The sequence below is a fragment of the Suillus subaureus genome (assembly GCF_016647635.1).
Source record: "Suillus subaureus strain MN1 chromosome Unknown BJ212scaffold_86, whole genome shotgun sequence".
NCBI classification, from domain to species: Eukaryota; Fungi; Basidiomycota; class Agaricomycetes; order Boletales; family Suillaceae; genus Suillus; species Suillus subaureus.
Genome location: NW_024538642.1, coordinates 22,733 through 44,534, shown reverse-complemented (window position 1 = coordinate 44,534; position 21,802 = coordinate 22,733). Strand labels below are relative to the sequence as shown.

Below are 21,802 nucleotides of genomic sequence, written 5' to 3'. Positions count from 1 at the left end.
AGGTACAAAGGACAGGAGGATGGGATGTCTGAAGGTATGGAGGGCAGGATGTCTGAAGGACAGGAGGATAGGATGTCCGAGGGTTAGGAGGACAGGATGTCTGGAGGTCCAGAAGGAATAGGGGCTACATTGGACTTCATCCAATGTAGAAACAAACAGAGGTAGACTACCCTTAGGTAGAGTTGGAGAGACAGAAAGTGGACCAAAGTCTGGAGAGAGGGTAAGTGCCAGAAAGGCAAGACTCCAGCCTAGGGAAGCAATCCCTAGACTTGGGACAGAGACATAGGGGACAAATCCGAAGGTCCAGAATTCTGGCCTAGGGAATCCATCCCTAGGCCTTATGGAAAAGGACAAACTCAGATGGACTGAAGTCTGGAAGAAGATTGGGCAAATAGAACAGGATCTCAGATGATATTCAAACTAAGGAAACTACAGGAGTATCTACAGGGGTTATATACTGGACAATATCTGGGGGGATCAGTAAGCAAAGGAGCAGGGCTATGTATGAGCATATGGAAACACATTAGTAAGTAAGATGGAACATAACTAAATGAACTTAGAGATGAAGACTCATACAAGGATCAATAAGCAAGATGGAACAGGAGGTAACTGAAAGCCGGAAAGGCAGAGATGTCTAAATGGGGATAGGCGCAGGATATCAGACAGAGGGTGGGAATAGGTCTGGAGATCTGGGGATCCAGAAGACAAGGTGGATACAGGATTGGGATATGAGAAGGTGGATAGAGTCTGGAATCTGAGATGAGGTGAAGTCTGGATGTCTTGCTGGATGGAGTGTACATAGGGTGGATGGGACAGGGGGTTATGGTTCAGGCTAGCAGTGGAGATCCGATGGTCTGGAGCTCAGGGGTAAATCCAGAGCATAGTCGATCCTGCTGAGGTGTGGAGCACACAGCAGAAGGGGATCTGGGAATGAGTTGGATATGAAGTGGGGTCTGGATGTAGGCTTGGAAGGCGTGGGAATATGGTGGAATGTGGGTCCAGATTGTGGGATATGACAGTCAACAGCTTGTCCCATCTTTGGAATAAGATGGCAAGGACAAGCAATTTTGTCGACATGTATCACAGCTGCATTCTGGTGCAGCTGATGAGTCAAACACAACACCTGGTGCAGGCCAGATGAGTGGTCCAGCTCCCTGAGTGGCGTGAACCACTCAATGTAAGCTAAGGCTTGCGAGTAGGTCCCAAATTGACACAGCAGAGTGACATCAGAACATTGCTTGAAGTGGTGCCCACCACCTCCCACTACCTCACCTTCATCAGCAACATCCTTGACTGTCACACACCGACTTTTTAGCACTGGTGGATTATGTTCATCAGTCTCGAAAGAGTTGGACCATGATGAGTGGTGAAGTGGGGAAAATGAGTTGCCAGCATCGTGGTTCTCCATAGAAGGTACATTGTCTTCCAAGTCTTTTTCTTCAATCATTAACTCCCATGCCCTTCTGCATTTAGGCCAGTTAGCTATGTGTCTCTTGATGCCCCCCCTTGTAGGGAACTCCTTGCCACAAAATGCACAGCAGTGCGACATAGTAGGTGAGTGTTTCGCCCTGGTCTTGTGTGACTTGTCTCATTGTATGCCCATTTTTTTTCAATGGCCTGGTCTAGACTTAAACTGGGCGCAGTTACTGGGTGCCATGCCACAACTTGATCTGAGCACCACACCACACCACCCTGATTTTGGAAAGTATGGCAAGTCTTGGCTGGTTTTGTTGATTGGGAGGGGTGTGCTTACCCTGATCTTGCAACCAGATGTGCCCTCACAAAGTGCAAGAGGGACTTATCCCAGTCTTGCCACCAGATGCACCCTCACAAACCTACAGATTATGGCCTCGTTTAGACTTGATCAGATCCATGCGTCAAGTTGCAATCAGGTACAGTTTTTTTTTGAGGATGATCCATGAGGTGTGCTTACCCTGGTCATTCCATCTATAGCAAGATAGGCAGAGATCCTGCTTACCCTGGTCATTCCATCTACAGTAAGATAGGCAGAGACCTGTGTATGTGCTCTTATTCTGATCGGTTTGAATGATACTTACATTTTGCCTAGTTCCCAACACAGTGTGTCATGAGTCATGGTGCATTGGGCACATTGTTTGCAACCTCCATTACAATCTTCCTCATCTAGCAAGAGAACAAGATCGAGAGAGCCAATTCTAGTATGTTAAATTCTTGTCTCTGATACTAGCTAATTTGATGTGCTATGCTAGTTGAGTTTGGAAATACCATGGGCAGCCAGAAGTACCTCTAAAAGCTGCGCCCATTTGGCTTCCTTGCACTGTTTCACCTCCACATCCCAGCACTCAACGATGAGCCTTCGCATGCTCACTTGTAAGATGCTAATAGCTGGGCCTGGTGCTAGTTCTAACAGTTGCAGTTTTTTTGCTTGCTTGCAGGCCTTCACTTCTGCCTCCCAACACTCCAGAATCAGTTTTCATATGTAATTCTGGGAAACTGTGATAGGGCTGGGTGTTTGATGAAATGGAGGGAGCAGGAACATGGGCTCTACGTCAGGCCTTTCAAGCTTGGGTCTGCAAGCTGGTGAGTATTTGAGTATAACATGGAATGGCAACTTACCTTTTGACATCAATTTTTGTGTCTTCACAGCCAGCCTCTTTGTGGCTAGCAATTTGTGACATTGGGCTGCAAGATTTGTCAGCACACAGTGAGTTTTGAAGCAAGCTCCATACTGTTTTTTTTGATGAGTTGGGGGTATTCATAATAGTGAAAATAAATTGTGATGGTATGATCATACCTTCTTATCATCCCTCTCGTTTGACACAGCTTTCAGCCCTTTATTCTACAAATCAACAATCAACAAACTATTAAGGTTCAATTGTGAGTTATTTGTATGTTTTGCAGTGGTATAAATTGTGCTGACCTACAGTGTACTTTGACAAGACAACCATGGCACCTCGTAAGCCTACCTCCAAGCCTAAATCAAAGTGCACCCCCTCACCACCTGCCGCAAAACAGCAGGTGCGCACTGCAAGTGGTCAAGAGCAGTGACCAACTGAAAAAGAGAACTACCGTCATAAGTACCAGCATATTATGTTCCACTCCAAGCTCACCATCTTGTTCTACAGTCAGTGAATCCCAACACATTGTCTGTCACCAAGAAATCAAGGAAAAACAGATGGAAAAACAGAAGAAGAAGGCCTTAAAGGCTGCCTACTAAGGGCATCCTGATGTCTTCGAGAAAGAGCCATCAGAGCTCCTTAGCAACATTGACAGGCAAGAAGACACAATGGTATGAGCTTTTTTTTTGTTTCCTAATCTTAAATCAGCCGCTGACATTTTTTTATTCAGTTCTCTGATCACAGTGTTGATACAAGGTTATCCAACACTAATAGCCTGACATTCAGTACAGGGAAAATCCCTCTGAGGTTGCACAACCCATCCATGCCTACAACTAAAGGACCAAAGGGTATGTTTCTACTTTATATAGCTAGCATGAGAACACTACTAAACCTCCATCAAACAGCGCCACATAATGTTGACAAGTCAACAGACAACAACAATGACAATGACAACAACAACAATGACAATGATGACGACAATGACAACGACAAAAAGTTGCCTGCAGCTCAAGGGACCAAGCGATCATCTGACAACATGTCATATGAGGATCCTGTGGTGCTGAAGGTCAAGAAAAATGCTGACGGTTTGTGTTGACACATGAAAGCCAGCGACTTTGATGAAATCTTGAAAGAGATTCTCATAACTGCTTGCTCTGTTTATCAGTGTCTCATTGTCACACAGGCACCTTTTCCAGATTCCGTTGCAGCTGAGATGAAACTGGCAAAAGAGGCCTGGTGCAAGGCATGTCAACTCAAAGGTGTTGATGTCAAACTGACCCCTTTGGTGGTGAATATGGTGAGCACAGTATTTTTATTGCATTCCTGGTCTTATTCATTCAAAGCTGTTAAAATGTGCTTCACATGTGTGAGGCGAACTCAAGATGAAGATGCATCCGCTCATGGCTTCATTTCACGGCTTCCACTCAAGTAATTCTATGGAGGTGATAAGGTCAAACTGAGATCTCACAGAGAGATTGAAAATTGGCTTGATCTTTGTTTTCAAGGTACTCATTTGACAGTCTACATAACTTAGTGCTGACATTGAGCAATAGGACCCATCATTGAAGTCAGGCATCTACAAGACCAAGTTGCTTCAACAGGGTATCAATGGCATGTGGTTCTTGAACTGAAGTGATGAGGGTGTCATCTACCACAAATACTTCAACCCCATCCCTATCAAAACTATTGCACTCATGCTTATGGCTGTGAGCTGTTTTTCACATTCTTACTTTCAACTTGATGACACTGACAATATCTTATAGATAGAATGTTGTGTTGATGAGTGGTTGCAAGGCATTAAAGAGGACATCAAGTTCACATCTGCTAGTTATGGGGCTGTCTACAACCATCATTTCAGCTCACTGCAATGCTTTGATGAGCACACTGTGCCTTACAAACTCCTCTTGAAAATTTGTACCAATCTGCATGGTGCAGTGTGGTATGTTGGACTCTTATCTCACTGACTCTAAAATTCTAATGCTCACGCTTCTCAGCTTCCACACAGGTGTCACATCACTCATTCCATTGTTGGCTACATCCCAGGCCCACATTGACAATGCAGTGTTTGAAGACGCTATTCAAGAGTACCAGCGTGAGGGGAAGGATGCAGCAGTCAAGGATGAGGTTGAGGAGTATGAGCATCCTAGTAGCAAGGGTGGGGAGCTTATAGATGATGAATAGGGACGCAGTGAGTAAGACATTTGTATTATGCTAGTTTGTGTTTCAGGTGCTTGAATTTAATTGCTATGAGGTTCTTTGGTGTGCTATATAGCTGCTGGTAGTAACTTATAGCTGCATGTAGTAGCACTCCGACAAACTACAGTAGTACCTCATAGCTACTGGTAGTTACTATGGGACTCTATGGTGACTACATAGAGGGCACTTGACAATGGGGCTACTTGCGCCACCCTGACTATATAGTACTATGTAGTCACTTTGTTTTTTCCTGATGTACTTGCCCCTCGTATATCTGTATATCAACTTACATTCACACTCATTGGCTATAGCCTATAGCCTAGTATACTCTAGTAGCTACTGTGGTGCAATTTGATGTGCCCATTATTGTGATCAAATGAGAATGCCACATATAAATTCATTACCCATACAAGAAACCACTGGGAAGCACAAATTGTCACAAGAGTTGTAGCAGCATGTATTGAACATCACCCAAACAGAAGTTAGCTACCGAGATACAAATATAACAAGACTTGCAGGGTATGTATAAAAACAGTCGCATGCACGGACTTGTATCGTAGCTCACAAGTCTGTCACTTGTTTGTAGGCAATGTAGCAATTGTACACCTTGTACTGGCTGTTATGGCCCGTTACATGGTTTGCATAATTTTGTTTCTTTTGTCAATGACATCCAGGGTCTAGTTTTGTGCCTGGGTGACCTATCTGGACATCAACACTCAGTGAGGATTAAATTGGGGAGCCAGGTTGCCATCTGGACATGATGTTCTTGTGTATGTACAATATGGATTTGCAATAGCAGTTAGATATTTCCTTTTTAATTTGTTACTTCAGAATTTTGAGATGGAGAACCAAGAAAACAAGCCCCCTGCAGGCCTGGGTACACAACCGAGTACTGGGCCTACTGGTGGGTAACATGCTTGTACTTTGGTACTCAATTCATCTTGTTTATACTGTAGGGCACCAGAAGTTTTGAGTTCAGCTAAGACAGGATCAGGTACTACATCAGGAAAACATCCAAGTGCTTTTTTTGCCTTATTTTACTGAGTAAACTACATAAGGTGGCAAAGGAGAATAAGGAACATAAGAAAACTTAAGGCTCAGAAATAATGAACTTAAGAAGACTCAAGCAAAATTTATTTCTAAGCAAAAGTGTATATGTTAGCAGCATCACTGAGACATGTAAAAATGGGGGTGAAAGTGACAGCAGGACCAGATCAGTGGAGGGGGGTGCGGCAGAGAGTCTAAGCAATAAAATGTGGGACTTGGAGCATTACTTGTAAGTAAGAAGATGGAGGGGGGGGGGGGTGCAGCAAAGAATATATGTAATAAAATGTGGGGGCTTTACTTGCAAGCCGAAAACAAAGGGAGGTGTGGGAAAGAATATATGCAATAAAATGTGGGGGCTTTACTTGGGTGCCAAAATGAAGGGAGGTGTGGTGAAGCATGTATTGAGTAGATTGGGAGTGAAAAGGCAGTAATACCTTGGGCCAGGTAATGATGCTGCAGGATGTAGATAGTGAAAAATAAGACTATGACAGCAATGACAGAAGATAATGACAGACCTGCATGTTACCCAACCTCAAATGCATGGTGGTCAGCATATTTATTGATATAGAAGGTGCAAAACATGTTGTGGGAGTTATGAAGGGTGATTTTGCGAGATATGAAGTTGTTGCCATAGACAGGGATGAGGTGAGCCATGTGGAATATACAATCAATGTGTATGATTGAGACATCAGGTGTGCCATTATCATTGGTTGAGGGTACAACAATATACATCCCTGTGTCAGGATCACGGCTGTCAGTGATGTATGAGAACCACTGAATGACTGCACACTGAAAATATTTTGCTCAGTACTGGAGGCCAAAAAAGCACAAAACTCTTGCAATGGTAAGCCCATCCAAGCCACAACTGACCTCATCATTCATACTAATGAAAACACAATCATTCCGGGCAGGACCTCCTCGCCATGAGGTTGTTGCCCGAATGTGCTCATGTCGCATGCCTCCAGTGCCACTGAGGTCACTGGGGGCATAGAATGAGGCAGCTGCTGAACTATATATCACAATGTGGCCCATGAAAGCTGGGGCTGTGGCTGGGTCAAACACGGCATGCTCATGGTCAGTAAGGTGAAGTTGGTCGTACAGAAACTGTTGGATCATGATGGGAAACTCAGGGAACCTGAGAGCAAGCATGAGAGTATGGACATCACATGCACTACCTAATACTATGAACATTTTGCAAAATCAGATGCATTCAATGTAGTAATAGAAAACTTACTTGGTTTTGCAGCAAGCTCCACATGAGCTTCAACAGTTGGTCTATCAATGATGTCAACTGCTTCACCCTCGGTGGTCCAGTGTTGCAGTTCATTGACTCGTATTTGGATTGGAGGCTCTTGAAGCATGACAAGCACATCATCATTGTCACTGAGAGACTGTGGATGACCTGTAAAATACTATATTAATAGACTTAGATAGAAGTAATAAAAACATATGGTTTTTCAGCCTTTGCAAAGTGTCAGATACACATGATCCATGGAGCATACCACAAGCCTCAAAGTCACTGCATGCAGCAGCAATTTTGTTGAGATGCTGGTTTGTCAGTAGCATTTGACCTAGGGATTCATACCTACTAGAGCAGCACCAGGGCTCTTTGACAGCCTTGATGTGCTTTGACTCCATTATCAATGAGCAAAGGCCGTTAGGTGCTCTGAAGAGCTATATCATTTGAGCATAGTGCTGCAAAGAGTGTTGGTGGGGAAGCGAAAAGGTGAGTTGGACTCCTGTGGTCTTGAACACTTTGCAATACTGGTGGAAATGATCAAGCACATCTTGAAGTTGCACAAGATCATCTTCCATAAGTGCCTCATGCCGGACAATATAGCAAAAGTCCAGGAAGGTGCTGAATGCACAAATGATGTCTCGGGGAACATGGCCTCTAATGGCAGGCAGATAGACCTAGTACTTGTAGCATTATTTTGTAAATTATCTCAAAAGACAGTAACATACCTTCATAAGAGCTTTTGAATCATCACCAGTCCACTGGGAAAATCCTCACCCTTCAGGAAAGCACTGCAGACCTGTGAAAGGAGCGACTGCAGCTATCCTGTTGAAAGATTAGATATAATGTAGAGATAATAATTGAAAAACTTCACTCACCTTCAATCAATATCATCCTGAATCTCCGCTGCGCATGCTTTACCATGTGTATGCTCTAGGTATTCTCCCACCCAGTCAACGAGGTGATCCTTGAAGGTACCTTTGATGATTTGGTGTAGGAGGTCTGGCAAAAGAAGCTCATGTATATCTGTGCAAGCAAAATCATTTGTAAACAGCTTGAACACAAGTTAGAATCAATAACTATGAATAAATAAATAAAACATACCACAACATCTCCAACAATACTGTACTTGTACCACAACTGTTTGTGCTGGAGCTCTTGAATGAGCAAGTTGATGTGCTCTCAGCACTGGAGTAATCCATCGCCGCCAAGAGCATTTCAATTATTCAAACACCTTAAACAACATTAGTTAGAAGTCAATAACAAGACATTGAAAAGTATGTACTTCAGACACCAACTTGTTACAATCCCAGAGAGTAACACTTGCTCTGGATAATCAGTTATATTGTTAAGAACCATGTTGCTCAAGGGGGAGAGAGACTGACTCAGAGGGGCTTGGCCTCAGCTCGTACACTGTGCCCCTTACCTGAGTATGTGCCCTTCATTTCGTATGAGGTCCAATGATGGTCTGACAAAGTCTGGAGGACTTCCAGAGGCTGGCTACTCTGCTGGAGAGCGCTAGGGGATTTCCAGAGGAGCGCAGGAAACGTCCAGAGGAACACAGGAAGTGCTCAGGAGAGTTCCCACTGCAAGGTAATACTTCTACAGGAAACAGGACAGGAGGACAGGAGGACAGGATGTCCAGAGGTACGGAGGGTGGAACATCTGAAGGACAGGATGTCCAGAGGTACGGAAGGCAGAACGTCTGAAGGACAGGATGTCCAGAGGTACGGAGGGCGGAACGTCTGAAGGACAGGATGCCCAGAGGTACGAGGGACAGGAGGTCCGGAGGTCCAGAAGGAATAGGGGCTACATTGGATGAAGTCCAATGTAGAAACAAACAGAGGTAGACTACCCTAAGGTAGAGTTGGAGAGACAGGGATTGGACCTAAGTCCGGAAAGAGGGTAAGTGCCGGAAAGGCGGAGCTCTGGCCTAGGGAATCAATCCCCAGGCCTGATGGGTAGGACAGACTTGGGTGGACCAAAGTCCAAGAGAAGATTGGGCAAGTCTAAGTTGATATTCAAACTGAGGAACTACAGGAGTATCTACAGGGGTTATATACTGAACAATATCTGAGGGGATCAGTAAGCAAAGGAGCAAGGCTATGTACAAGCATGTGGAAACACATTAGTAAGTAAGTCAGAACATAAGTAAATGAACTTGGAGATGAGGACTCGTACAAGGATCAATAAGCAAGACGGAACAAGAGGTAACCGAAAGCCGGAAGGCAGAGAATGCCTAAATGGGGATAGGCGCAGGATATTGGACAGAGGGTGGGAATAGGTCCGGAGTTAATATCCAGAGGTCTGGAGATCTGGGGGTCTGGAAGACAAGGTGGATACAGGACTGGAATATGAGAAGGTGGATATAGTCTGGAATCTGAGATGAGGTGAAGTCCGGATGTCTTGCTGGATAGAGTGCGCATAGGGTGGACAGGATAGGGTGGTACAGATCAGGCTAGCAGTGAGGATCCAGAGGTCCAGAGCTCAGGGGTAAATCTGGAGTGGAGTCGATCCTGCTGAGGTGTGGAGCACACAGCAGAAGGGGATCTGGGAATGAGTTGGATATGAAGTGGGGTCCGGACATAGGCTCGGAAGGCGTGGGAATATGATGGAATGTGGGTCCAGATTGTGGGATATGACATATATACAGTCCTAGCCCATATATCACTTGTTGATAATGGCCATCAGGGCAGTGAACAACGTCAGGAGTTGTCATGTTTTTCTTTAAGGACTTGAATATATTGGCAAGAGAGGAGTGAAATGATTGCTGGTGGAAGTTTCAAAAGTCAATGTCATCAGCATATTCTTTGGTGGCTGTGACAAATGAGTGGTTGAAGCAACATGAAATATATTGAGTCACTCACTTGTTGGTATTGTGAGAAACCCTACCAATACAAGGCTGTTGCAGTGTGCACATTGAACACTGTTGAAGACATTTCCAATTGAGAGATATAGTGGATGGTATTTGGTGTGCCCTGTAGCTACCAATACTGTAGTCTTGTCACTCCCAACAATCAGAGGCATGAAGGTTGATCTGTGCATCTCTGGATCCTTGGCAATCTTATCCTGTAATGTGACATGTCATTAGCTCAAAGAAAAGGAAAGACATAAACTTACTGCTTGTGTCCAAGCCCAGTCACTGGAGAAATTTTTTTTGAAGCAACATTGATTATTGTCATCATAGTCCCAGTACAGAGTCTATTCAATCTCGCCATCAAAGTCAGGATTGGCAAGTATGTTGTGAATAAGAAGACAAGGATCACAGAACCATACTTCATATGTTGCCTTCATCCATGGCAGAACATCTTCTGCTGGCTTGACTCCTTTATATGACATTGAAAAACTCTCCCAAGCAACATCACCAAGCAGCGTCGAATCAATGGTGTCATACAGGTCACGGTGCGAGGCAAATGGAGGGGAATTGTCATATTGGATGAGCATTGCCACCCAGAGATCAAGGAGGGTATCAATCTGCCCTGTGGACATTTGATTGCATGTGAAGAGGAATTTGGCCATTTCAAATGCAACTCAACTCTCATATGGCATCCAGTCGGTAGGTAATGCATTGGTTTGAAGTGGTGGGGGCAAGTTCTGGTCAATGAAATCACCATTGATGTTGCACTTGAGTCCTGCTAGTATGTCAGATTTGAATGAGCATGTAGTACAAAATTTCACCTGTGAGATGAGGATGAAATATTCAAAATATAGGACCCAACTGCACACAAGTGTCTGCATCCAGCATAAAACCGTCTCCTGGGCCATTCTCATCTAGACAAAGTGCATCATCTTCATTGTGACGCTCAGGACTTGGAGAATGTGGTGGTGCAGGAGCTGCTTGATGAAACTTCCTATGATTGCGCAAAGGCCTGGGATGCAGCATGCGCATGTGTTTCATTTGGCCTGACTTATTTTTGAAAATACACTTGCAGCCAGGCATGAGACAAGGAAGCAGACCCATATTTCATTGAGTTCTGCAATGAGTTGATGACTTGAACAGTGTGACTGGACTGTGTGAACTTACTTGTTTTGGGTCAGATTGAATTGAAGGTGAAGAGACTAACCCTCGCCCAAACCATGTTTTTTCTGACCCTTAGTCTGTCATTTTCCTTCCTGTCACTCATTTCTATTGTTCATTTGTTTCCCAATGTCTCATCCACAAACACATCCCAGTAATGTGAACAAGCATCCCCGACAGATTGTCCAGGATGCAAACAAGGCACAGCAACAAACCAAAGAGCAAGTTGCTGCTGAAAAATTGCAAAACAAGTTCAGAAGGATGTTCATGCTGAAGCTGAAAAAAAAACACGCACAGTGATTGCAGTTGTTGAAGATGCTATGGCCATCCAGCAGAATGCTCAGATGATGGGTCCACCAAAGCTTGTTCAGCCACGTCCAAAGGCTTGCACAGTTGCCAGCAGTAAGAGTAAAACTAATCAAAAAAATTCAGTAGTTACAAGTGAGTAGTCTAGTGCTTGAATGACTCACCTACTAGGCTGATTGTTTCATGCTTGTAAAGCAGCTCAATCACTGGCAGAGCCAGCTACTGAAGATGGTCAGAATGACCAACCTGTAAGGAGGAAACATCAAGGATTGAAGATGAACTTTCGTGCTGGGGTCGCTGCTAATTACAAGGTGTCTAACAGTGGAGTCATGATTGCTACAAGTCACAGTGACACATGTGTTGGAAGCACAGTTGATGATGGGAAAATCAGATTTCCATAAGTTTCTTTTGTCCATGATGTTGATTCTAATGGAACTCACCTTGTATTATTTTGATTTCATTTGTGCATGCAACAAAAGCACGAATCAGAAGCTGGCAGGTGTCCAAGATCTTGAAGGCCTTATTCCAGATTGGGCTGAAAAAGTTGCATCTGAGGCCCAGCTAAAGCCATCTGTGCCACTTAGCACGTGCACTTCCAAGACACCCCAAATAGTGGAGTTTGATGCTGACCTTGATGATGATGAGTACTATGAGCTGCTGGCAACCCAGGGTGGAAAGGTTAGAGTTCACTTGAGTTTGGAATGTGTACTTACTTAAGTCAGGACTTGGTGCATTTGGTGGAGAAACCAAGAAACACCTCAAAAGGCCTCAAGTGTCCACTTCCTGTCCTGAAAGAACCTGAGTATGCTGAGCAGGATGAATTTGAGCTTCTCAATGACTCAGAGGCTGCTGGAGATGCAGAGGAGCAGTATGATGGCGATATGGAAATGGTGGATGATGATGGATGCGCAGATCAGAAAAGCTTGAAGGCTGAGGCTATTGTGACATGATGTACAAGTCTGGTAAGAATTTATTTGATAAATCATGATAGAAATGCACCTGATACTCTGATAGATGTCAGTTGATATCTCAGACTCGAAGATCGCCAGCAAGCTGGTCAAGACTGAGGATACCATCTCCCACAATCCACGCACCAAGATCAAAAAAGGTCAAGCCAAGAATGCAGACCTACTGTTAAGAACCATGCTCAAAGGAGAGAGAGACTGACTCAGAGGGGCTTGGCCTCAGCTCATATGCTGTGCCCCTTACCCAAGTATGTGCCCTTCATTTCAGAGGAAGTCCAATGATGGTCTGACAAAGTCCAGAGGACTTCCGGAGGCTGGCTACTCTGGTGGAGAGTGCAGGAGGACTTCCGGAGGAGCGCGGGAAACGTCCGGAGGAGCATGGGAGAGTTCCGGAGGAATGCAGGAAGTGCTCAGGAGAGTTCCCACTGCAAGGTAATACTTCTACAGGAAAACAGGATGGAAGGATAGGAGGTCTGGAGGACAGGAGGTCTGGAGGACAGGATGTCTGAAGGTATGGAGGGTGGAACGTCTGAAGGACAGGATGCCCAGAGGTATGAGGGACAGGACGTCTGGAGGTCCAGAAGGAATAGGGGCTACATCAGACAAAGTCCAATGTAGAAGTAAATGGAGGTAGACTACCCTAAGGTAGAGTTGGAGGGACAGGAAGTGGACCTAAGCCCCCAAAGAGGGTAAGTGCCAGAAAGGCAAGACTCCAGTCTAGGGAAGCAATCCCTAGACTTGGGATAGAGACATAGGGGACAAATCCGAAGGTCTGGAATTCCGGCCTAGGGAATCCATCCCTAGGCCTTATGGAAAAGGACAAACTCAGATGGACTGAAGTCTGGAAGAAGATTGGACAAGTAGAACAGGATCTAAGATGATATTCAGACTGAGGACTCTACTGTAGTTGTACAGGGGTTATATACTAGAGGCTATCTGAGAGGATCAGTAAGCAAAGGAGTAAGGCTGTGTACGAGCATGCAGAAACACATTGGTAAGTAAGACAGAACATAAGTAAATGAACTTGGAGATGAAACTAGTACAAGGATCAATCAGCAAGATGGAAACAGAGATAACCAAGAACCGGAAAGGCGGAGATGCCTAAATGGGGATAGGCACAGGATCTCGGATGGAGGGTGGGAATAGGTCCAGAGATAGTACAGTTAATATCCGGAGGTCTGGAGATCTGGGGATCTGGAAGGCAGGGCAGAAACAGGACTGAGATATGTGAGGTGGTGGATGTAGTCTGGAATCTGAAAGAAGGTAAAGTCCAGATGTCTTGCTGGACAGAATGTGTGTAGGGTGGACAGGATAGGGGATCCAGGAATGAGTCGGATATGGGGTCTGGAAACAGGTCTGGAAAGCGTGGGAATATGATGGGATCTATGTCTGGCATATGGGATATGACACCTACCCAGCAGAGCCCTTGAACAAGGTCAATGGTGCACAAGTTTCCTTCCCTTGTTGATGTACTGGGTGGGTAATAGTGACTATGGATGGTCCATCCCAGAGAATGAGCTCGAGAGTGCCCTTGAATATATATTCAATGCCATGTACAGTAGCCACTGAGGACCCAGCAATTTCTGTCCTGATGGCTTAGGGTTTCATTTGGTTTGCATTGTTTTACCTTTCACTCAACTTACAGCTGCTCATTCAGACATCCCAGGTATGCCAAAGGATTCATGAGTGGTGCGCTGCATTTGGTTCAACTGCTGTCAGCATTTTGATGGCCTATTTTGCTTCAACACCCAAGTACAAGACCCAGGAAGCTCATGAAGAGTATGCTGAAGATCAACTCCAGGACTGCCATTTTGTGTATGAAGATCCTGACAATGAAGAGCAACCTGGCGCATTTTTATCAGAGTATATCTTACACATTCTCACCTCCCATCTCAGCACAATATCTGGGAGAGTGAGGGTTGATGAGCTGGTTGAATTCGGGAAGCCTGGGTATCTGACTGCACCTGCGCTTGCTGCCACAGCAGTAAGTTGCGCCAGCAGAACATTAACTAGTGTATTTACAGGCTGAACACACTCTCCATCAGCAAACTAGGATTTTCACCACAGGCTTCACAGGCCTTACAAGCACTCACAGGGTTTCACAAGCATCACAAGGTTTCACATATTCCTCTTGTTTGAGTAAGCTTGTACATACTGTACAGAGACTTAAATTTTGACCAAAATGATAGTTGTAGCCCTTATTAAGTGGAGCCTATCCATGGTCTCATGACATTTTTTGGTTAAGATCCCAATAAGTTATAAGCAAAATACTAGAAAGTGGTGGGTTCAAGAAAGTTAAGGCACAACTTATTTACATAAGCAAGAACGCGTCATGCGGCTTTGTTTGGCACTGCTTATATAAGCAAAAATGCGGTCAACCAAAGTCTTTCTCACTCACTGTCTTTCTCTAATAATTTTCAAGTGTTTGCCTCTCCTCTCTTCTTCTTTGATGTTGATGTTGGAGGTGGGTGGTGCTGGTGCTGGAACTGGTGTTTTGAACTCTGGTGAGTCTTTTTCTCTTTCTTTGTGTTCAACTCTCTGACATTGTCTTCCTCCTCCTGTCTGGTGAGTTCCCTCTTTATAGCTATCCCCCTTCCTCTTCCTCCTCTAAGTTTCGCATTTTTGCCTCTTTGGTAAGTCTCTCTCTCTCTCTTCTTCTCCTTCTCTCTCTGACCCCTCCTTCTAGCTCTCTTCCTTCCTCCTCCCTTTAATTTTCGCACTTGTGCCTCTTTGGTGAGTCTCTCTCTTCTTCTCCTTCCCTCTCTGACCCCTCCTTCTAGCTCTCTTCCCTCCTCCTCCTCCTCCTCCTCCTCCCTTTAATTTTCGCACTTGTGCCTCTTTGGTGAGTCTTCCTCTATCTCTTCTTCTCCTTCCCTCTTTGATCCTCTCCTTCTAGCTCTCTTACCTCCTCCTCCCCAACAATTTTCGCATGTTTGACTATTTGGTGAATCTTCTTAGTGAGTCTCTCCTCCCCTCTCCTTTTCTCCTTTGATTCTTCTTTTGACCTTAGATTTTCGCATTTTTGTCCAGTTTAGTAAGTTTAATCTTTAGTTAGTAGTGTATATGTCTATGTAGTAGTTACTTTGAATTTGACTTCAATTTTTACATTTTCGCATTTTGGGTGTTTTGAGTATCATAATTGAACAAATATGGCTGCTCTGAAATGTACAGATTGTACAAGCCTGTACAGACTGTACAGACTGTACTACCTTGTGACACTCTTGTACAGGACTGTAAAGAGGGGACTTCCTTGTGTCCCTGTGAAGCTTGTACAGGTACCCCCTGGTTTGCTGATGTGGCTCATGCGCTCGGACCTCTCTCTCCTGCTTGTACCTATCATGTTGGATCCTTTGGCTTCCTCAGTCTCTCTCTCTTCAGATCATTTGGACTTCAACACTCCCCCTCAAGCGCATGCCAGACCCATGTGGGTGTGTAGCTTTTGTAGCTGGGGGCAGGGCAATGCCTTGGTGAACGCATCAGCAACATTATCGTCCATGGGGCAGTAGAGGAGCTTGAAGGTGCTGTTTTTGACATGTGAGTGGATGAAGTGGTACCTCAAGTCAATATGCTTTGTACGTGATTGAAACTTGCTGGTGGACACTAATGCTATAGTGGCTTGGTTATCGCAGAATATGGGAGTGGGGAGGCTTGGTGGTTCATAGAGTTTGCCAAGGAGTAATTGAAGGTACAGTATTTCCTTTGCTACACTGGTCAGAGCAATGTACTCAGCTTCTGCCATCAACAGAGTGATTATGGGCTGCTTTCTTGCACTCCAGGACACTGGGCCTCCATTGAGGAGTACTATGTACCCACTCATGGAGTGCCTGTGTGGCTGTAAAGCCCAATCTGCATTGACAAACACTTCGATCCTGACATCCATAGATCCCAAGGTGAGCTCAAAGTTGTCAGTGGCTTTTAGGTAGCGAAGAGCTCACTTACTAGCCTCCCAGTGTGCCCTTCCAGGATTTCACATGAACTGTGATAATGTCACTACCACAAAGGCGATATCAGGACATGTGCTCATCGCTGCATACATCAATGAGCCAATGGCTCATTGATATGGTACATCTCACATGGCAGCTAGCTCTGCATGCATTCCAGGGGACTGATCTATGGACAGGGAGGTGTCTGGTTCCATGGGGGTCTGGATGGTCTTAGCATCCCCCAGATGAAAATGTTTGACAATTGTGTCAACATAGGCCTTTTGAGAAAGAGTAATGGTGCATCCCACTCTATCTCTTGTTACCTTTAGCCCTGATAACCATGATAGCTCACCCAGGTCAGATATCTCAAAGAATTCGCTAAGTTTCGACTTGAATTGGAGAATGTGGGACTTGTGATTGGTGGTGACAGCCATGTCATCAACTGACATGGTGATGACAATGTGCTCTTTAGGGGTACATTTGAAATATACTGCTTGATTGACCTGGGAGTGGCTAAAACCCATCTTCAGAAACACTCCAGCTAGTTCCTCTGCCCACTCAAAACCTGCCTGCTTCAAGCCAGGCAAGCTGTGCTTTAGCTTCAGTACCTTTCTCTCCTGACCATCCTTCAGATATCCTGGAGGTGCCCTCATATATATGTCTTCCTTGACATCTGCATAGAGGTAAGCGCTCTTCACATCCACCTGATGAATCTCCCAGTCTTTCTGGGCCGCCATGCTCAATATGGTACATATTGTGCTCATATCTGCCATTGGGGCAAATGTGTTGAAGTAGTTGACACCATATTGCTGACATTGTCCATTCATGACAAGTCGGGCTCTCAGCTTGAGCTTTTCGCCATCAGGGCCTCACTTAGTTGCTAACATGAAGTGGCAGGGTATGATATTTGATCTGTGAGGTAAGTCCATGATGTCCCATGTTCCCAACTTCTCCAGCTGACTGATCTTGTAGTCTAGCGCTTCTTGCCATTCTGAACTGTCTGGACCGTTCAGAGCCTGCTGCAAGGTGGGCTCTGGCTCAGCCATTGCTAAGGCTAAGTGAATGTGAGCTTCCTCATCTAGAAGATCCAAATCTGACACGTCTTTCAGGGATTTGATGGCTACAGCTACCATTTGGCCTTTTTGGAGCTGGCCATAGTACCCTGGAGCTGGTCTGGCTCGGCTTTCCCTGGGTTCTGGGGCATTTGGAGTAGCATTTGGAGTAGGAGTGGGATCCAGGGTAAGTGGGATGGGCTGGATGCTAGGTGTGTTGCTATCAGTACTCATCTCCTCCTCAATAGGTCTTGACTCCCCCTCGTTCAGCACATCCTGGTCAATAAGCACATTGGGCAGTGCAAACATTACATTTCACTCAACCGAGACTTGCCTTTTCACTGGCCAATATATGTGGTATGCCTTGCTATCTGTGTCAATCCCAACAAAAATGGCCTCCTCAGTGTGGGCTTCGAGCTTTCTGGCATTCAGCTGGTGGACATACAGCTTTGATCTGAACTCCCGAGCCATGGACAGGTTGGGTCTTGCCCTATGGACAAGTTGGTGAGGAGTAGCACCAGGTATGGCACTTGAGGGTAAGTGGTTCTTTAACCAGGTAGCATAATTCACAGCTTCCACCACAGGAACTTTGGGAGTTCTTGCCCTATGAGCATCTCTCTAGTGAGCTCAACCAGGGTCCTATTTAGGCACTCAGGCACTCCATTTTGCTGGGGTGAATTGTGGATGGTGAGTTGTCTCTTGATCCCCTGGTCCAATAGATACTTATCAAACTCTGTGCTCAGATACTCCCTTCCATGGTCTGATCAAACTTTTTGTAGATGGGTCCCAGGGTTTTGACAAGTAAGGTGTGCCTCATACCTCTTGAATGCCTCCAATGCCTCACTCTTAGCTTTCAGGAACTCAACCTTTGTTTCACAGGTGTCATCATCTGTGAAACTAATGTAATAGGTTGTCCCGCCAAGGCTGGTAGTCTGCACTGGGCCCCACAAGTCTGTATGGACAAGTTCCCCATAGGTGAGTGCACATGTTTTTGACTCTTGTGGAAATGGCTGATGAGTCACTTTGGCTTTTGCGCATGCCTCGCAGAATTTGGTAGGGGAGGTGAGGTTGATGTCCAAACCTTCGACAAGCTGATCCTTTGCAACTTGCAGGATGGCTTTCTGGGAGATATGGCCTAGGGCATGATGTACCTCTGCCAAGGTAAGTTTCACCCTTGTGACATGAGCGTGATGGGTTCTCTGACTGGCCACACTATACAGACCCTCAAGCTGCAGGATTTCAGTGATGACTTCGCATTTGGGCCCCTTTGACAAGATTTGGCACATCTTGCCTTCAAACAGGACTGCTAATCTGGTGGAAGTGATTCTGTTGGTTGAGATTAGGGTAAATGCCATAGAAGGGGCATATAATGCATCCTTCAGGGTGACAGTTGTTCTCTTTGTCCCCAAGGGTAAGTCTATTTTGATGTCTCCTCTGCCAGTAGTGCTGAGAACTGACCCATTCACAGTGAATACATCTTGTTGGGTGATAGGGATGAAGTTCGAGAACTTCAACCTGTCAGGACAGAAGTGGGAGGTTGCACCAGAGTCTACCATGGCTCCATGGCATTCAGGGGCTATGTTCATCCTCTGGGCAATGTTGGCAAGGTCATCTGTCATGAAAGTTCTCCTGGCCCTCTGACTCTTTTGCAGCATTTGTGCTCTGCTTTTGGGTACATCCTCCCCTCTTCCCTCTCTGGTTTGGTCCCTGACCCTCTTTTCCTCCCCCTGGCCTCCAGCAATTGCTTTTGTAGTGGCCTTTTTGGTCGCAGTTATAACAAACTGTGTCCAGGTTGGACTGGGGTGAGGAGGTGGACGAGGACTTTCCTTTTCCTGGAGGTCCTCTCACTGATAGGGCCAAATTGGGTCCCTTTTTGGTAGGTCACTGACTGGTGAGTTGCTGATGCTCATATTCTTCTGAGATGATATTGATTAGTTCATAGGAGCTTATGGATGCACTGGTTATCTTCATAGCCACACTAATGGACGAGAGTAGGGGACGATAGGATTCCAGGAGAGATGCCAGTATCATGGCATAGAAGTCTTTCTCCTTGATGGCAGCACCCATGCCTGCCAGTGACTCACAGAGCTGAAGCATCTTGCTAAAGTGAGTCTTTATATCTCTGTTCTCCTCACATCTGGTCTCCTGAAGCCTTCGCCTCAGATCAATCTGGATGAGCTCAGTTTTCCCTTTGTGAATATCGCAGATCTTGGCCCAGATCACCAAAGCAGCCTCAAGCTTCTGCACACACAATAGCAGCCTATCAGTTATAGTGCTGAAGATTTGCTGTTTCACTAGTGAGTCCTTCTGGTCATACTCATTGATCTTCTTATCAAGAGTCTCAATCTCTGCTGTTGTTGGCTCACTGCCATCCTCCTTTTCAGGAGCTTTGGTCCTCTTGTTGACATTGTATGGGACAGGTCGTACTGCATGTCCATCGGTAAACTGCATCAGACCTCTCGCACCGATTGCCATTAATGTTTGTTCCTTATAGGTAATCCAATTGCTACCATCTTCAGCTAGCTTTTGGATGTTGAATAGGGCAGAGCTGGAGGAGGGGAGCGTGATTTCCATGGCTGTGGCAGGGCTCATAACCTGTTGCAAGAACAGGCGAGCGAACGATGGGAGAGGGAGCTAGAACACAAAGGTACAATCTCAGTTTCAACTAGAACTCTAATATTAACGTGCATAGTACCTAGAACACAAAGGTATGCTATGGTTTTGGTCAGCTAATGCTGACATACATGTTTCCAAGTACTCACATCTCAGTTTCAACTAGAACTGAGATGTGCGTGTCTGATGGGTGCTTGGTTTTATAGTAGGTAAGTAAGGAACACAAAGGAGAAGTTTTCTGACATATGTATATTGCAGGGCACAAGCCAATGTCATTTGGGTGCAGCCTATTGGCCTGTCTGGCTCATGCACTCAGACCTCTCTCTCCTGCTCGTACCTATCATGTTGGATTGTTTGGCTTCCTCAGTCTCTCTTCAGATCATTCAGACTTCAACAATACATACCTCTGCACTTCTGCTGATCACTGTACAAACTTCGCACATTTCGCATACGAGCTTACATTTGGTACATATCTGCCACCAATTTGCATACATGCTATGATCTCATGCATACCTCTGCATTTCTGTTAGTTACTTTACAAGCTTAGCACACTTCGTGTGCAAATTTTACATTTCACACATATCTGTTAGTACTTGCATACTGCTGCAATCTCATACATATCCCCCACCATTCTGTTCGGGGTTTATAAGCTGAATAAGGTAGTAACTGGCCATACATGCAACTGACACTTTTGTTGATGGTGTGTATTGTAACCTGGGACAAATGGTATTTCAATTGGGTCAATTTCTTCTGTCTGGATCACTGAATGGGTTTCATAGGCATTATCATGGGTCTTCACATATATTGTATCTAGTGCAACAGTGTCTGTGCCTGCTATGAAATGTGTATTCTAGTGAAGAAACTTGGGGTTTACAGAGATATGCACAAGGCCCACAGTGATTCAGGCCTAGGGTGAATTTATTTGTTTTTTCCAATCACTGGTGTTTCTTGTGTCACCTATTGGCGCTATGGTATGCTGTATATAACAACTGATTGGGATTGCACATAATAATCATTTCCTAGTGTTATCCTCCAGGAGAATGTTGGGGATGGAGCAAGTTAAGTCAGAAGTCTGCTGGCAGTGCAAATGTTGTCTGTTTGAAGGGGTATTTCAGGTGGACAGGTTCTGCACATAAAAGTAAACTGTCCTCCCTCCATCCCCTTCAGCTTGATTTTTGGGACCCCATATCACAATTAATGTGTCTCTCCTTCATCCTCGCCATTGTTGCTACTTTCAACTTGACAGTGTCTATGCCTGTCACTGTTGACAATACATATTGCCCATATAGATGTAATAGCTTCAAGATTGCCACCTGCTGCTTGAATCAATTTGAATATGATGAGGAGTAGAATCTGATCCCACCCAAGTGAGCAGAAGTAGTTTTTATCCAACCCTATGACTCACTGGTGTGGTAGACTGCAATCATGTTTGTGCATCAGCAAAATCTCACATTTCCTTTTTGGTCTTGTTTGTATTACTCACCTGAATCAAGTCACTAAGTAAATAAAGCAAACCTCTGACATTGCTTATCCTGCTGGTGTCACTTTCTGCAAACACAGTTCAAGTGGATGTTGTAGTGTAAGATGCATAAGTGAATTTCAGCATGATCAGAGAATATTTTTGCATTGTCATGGTAAGTATACTAATAATACATGAAGTAGGGGAGGACAAGGCCTTCAAATGCCTGCAAAACCATACAAATGGCAGCTCATGGAGGCAGGAGGGGAGTAGGAGGGGAGGATGAGGCCTTTGAACACCTTCAAAACCATACAAATGGCTTGTGGAGGAAGGGGGGTAGTAGGAGGGGAGGATGAGGTCTTCGAATGGCTGCAAAGCCATACAAACGG

At 45.1% G+C, this 21,802-nt stretch overlaps 6 protein-coding genes across 6 annotated transcripts; 3 read left to right on the top strand and 3 right to left on the bottom strand.

Moving 5' to 3' along the window:
• Window positions 1–1,027: 1,027 nt before the first annotated feature.
• On the bottom strand, window positions 1,028–1,186 carry BJ212DRAFT_1245397 (uncharacterized protein; the record flags this gene model as incomplete). Its single annotated transcript, XM_041329649.1, has 1 exon — window positions 1,028–1,186. A coding segment is annotated over one exon (159 nt), but the record flags the coding sequence as incomplete, so codon positions are not given.
• Window positions 1,187–4,228: 3,042 nt separating this feature from the next.
• On the top strand, window positions 4,229–4,561 carry BJ212DRAFT_1286199 (uncharacterized protein; the record flags this gene model as incomplete). Its single annotated transcript, XM_041331928.1, has 2 exons — window positions 4,229–4,303; window positions 4,361–4,561. Coding segments are annotated over 2 exons (276 nt in total), but the record flags the coding sequence as incomplete, so codon positions are not given.
• Window positions 4,562–6,362: 1,801 nt separating this feature from the next.
• BJ212DRAFT_1487520 (uncharacterized protein) lies at window positions 6,363–7,201 on the bottom strand (the record flags this gene model as incomplete). The annotated part of the gene is made up of 3 exons (XM_041341287.1): window positions 6,363–6,629; window positions 6,711–7,015; window positions 7,075–7,201. 3 exons carry the CDS (start codon window positions 7,199–7,201, stop codon window positions 6,363–6,365), a joined length of 699 nt encoding a protein of 232 aa, XP_041186165.1.
• A 2,658-nt stretch (window positions 7,202–9,859) lies between these two features.
• On the bottom strand, window positions 9,860–10,566 carry BJ212DRAFT_1304951 (uncharacterized protein; the record flags this gene model as incomplete). The annotated part of the gene is made up of 4 exons (XM_041333704.1): window positions 9,860–9,894; window positions 9,945–10,146; window positions 10,198–10,219; window positions 10,349–10,566. The coding sequence occupies 4 exons, from the start codon at window positions 10,564–10,566 to the stop codon at window positions 9,860–9,862; spliced, it is 477 nt and encodes a 158-aa protein (XP_041186164.1).
• A 1,252-nt stretch (window positions 10,567–11,818) lies between these two features.
• BJ212DRAFT_1487518 (uncharacterized protein) lies at window positions 11,819–12,875 on the top strand (the record flags this gene model as incomplete). The annotated part of the gene is made up of 5 exons (XM_041341286.1): window positions 11,819–12,079; window positions 12,124–12,342; window positions 12,416–12,534; window positions 12,574–12,614; window positions 12,667–12,875. The coding sequence occupies 5 exons, from the start codon at window positions 11,819–11,821 to the stop codon at window positions 12,873–12,875; spliced, it is 849 nt and encodes a 282-aa protein (XP_041186163.1).
• A 1,217-nt stretch (window positions 12,876–14,092) lies between these two features.
• On the top strand, window positions 14,093–14,505 carry BJ212DRAFT_1304949 (uncharacterized protein; the record flags this gene model as incomplete). The annotated part of the gene is made up of 2 exons (XM_041333703.1): window positions 14,093–14,350; window positions 14,434–14,505. 2 exons carry the CDS (start codon window positions 14,093–14,095, stop codon window positions 14,503–14,505), a joined length of 330 nt encoding a protein of 109 aa, XP_041186162.1.
• Between the last annotated feature and the right edge of the window lie 7,297 nt (window positions 14,506–21,802).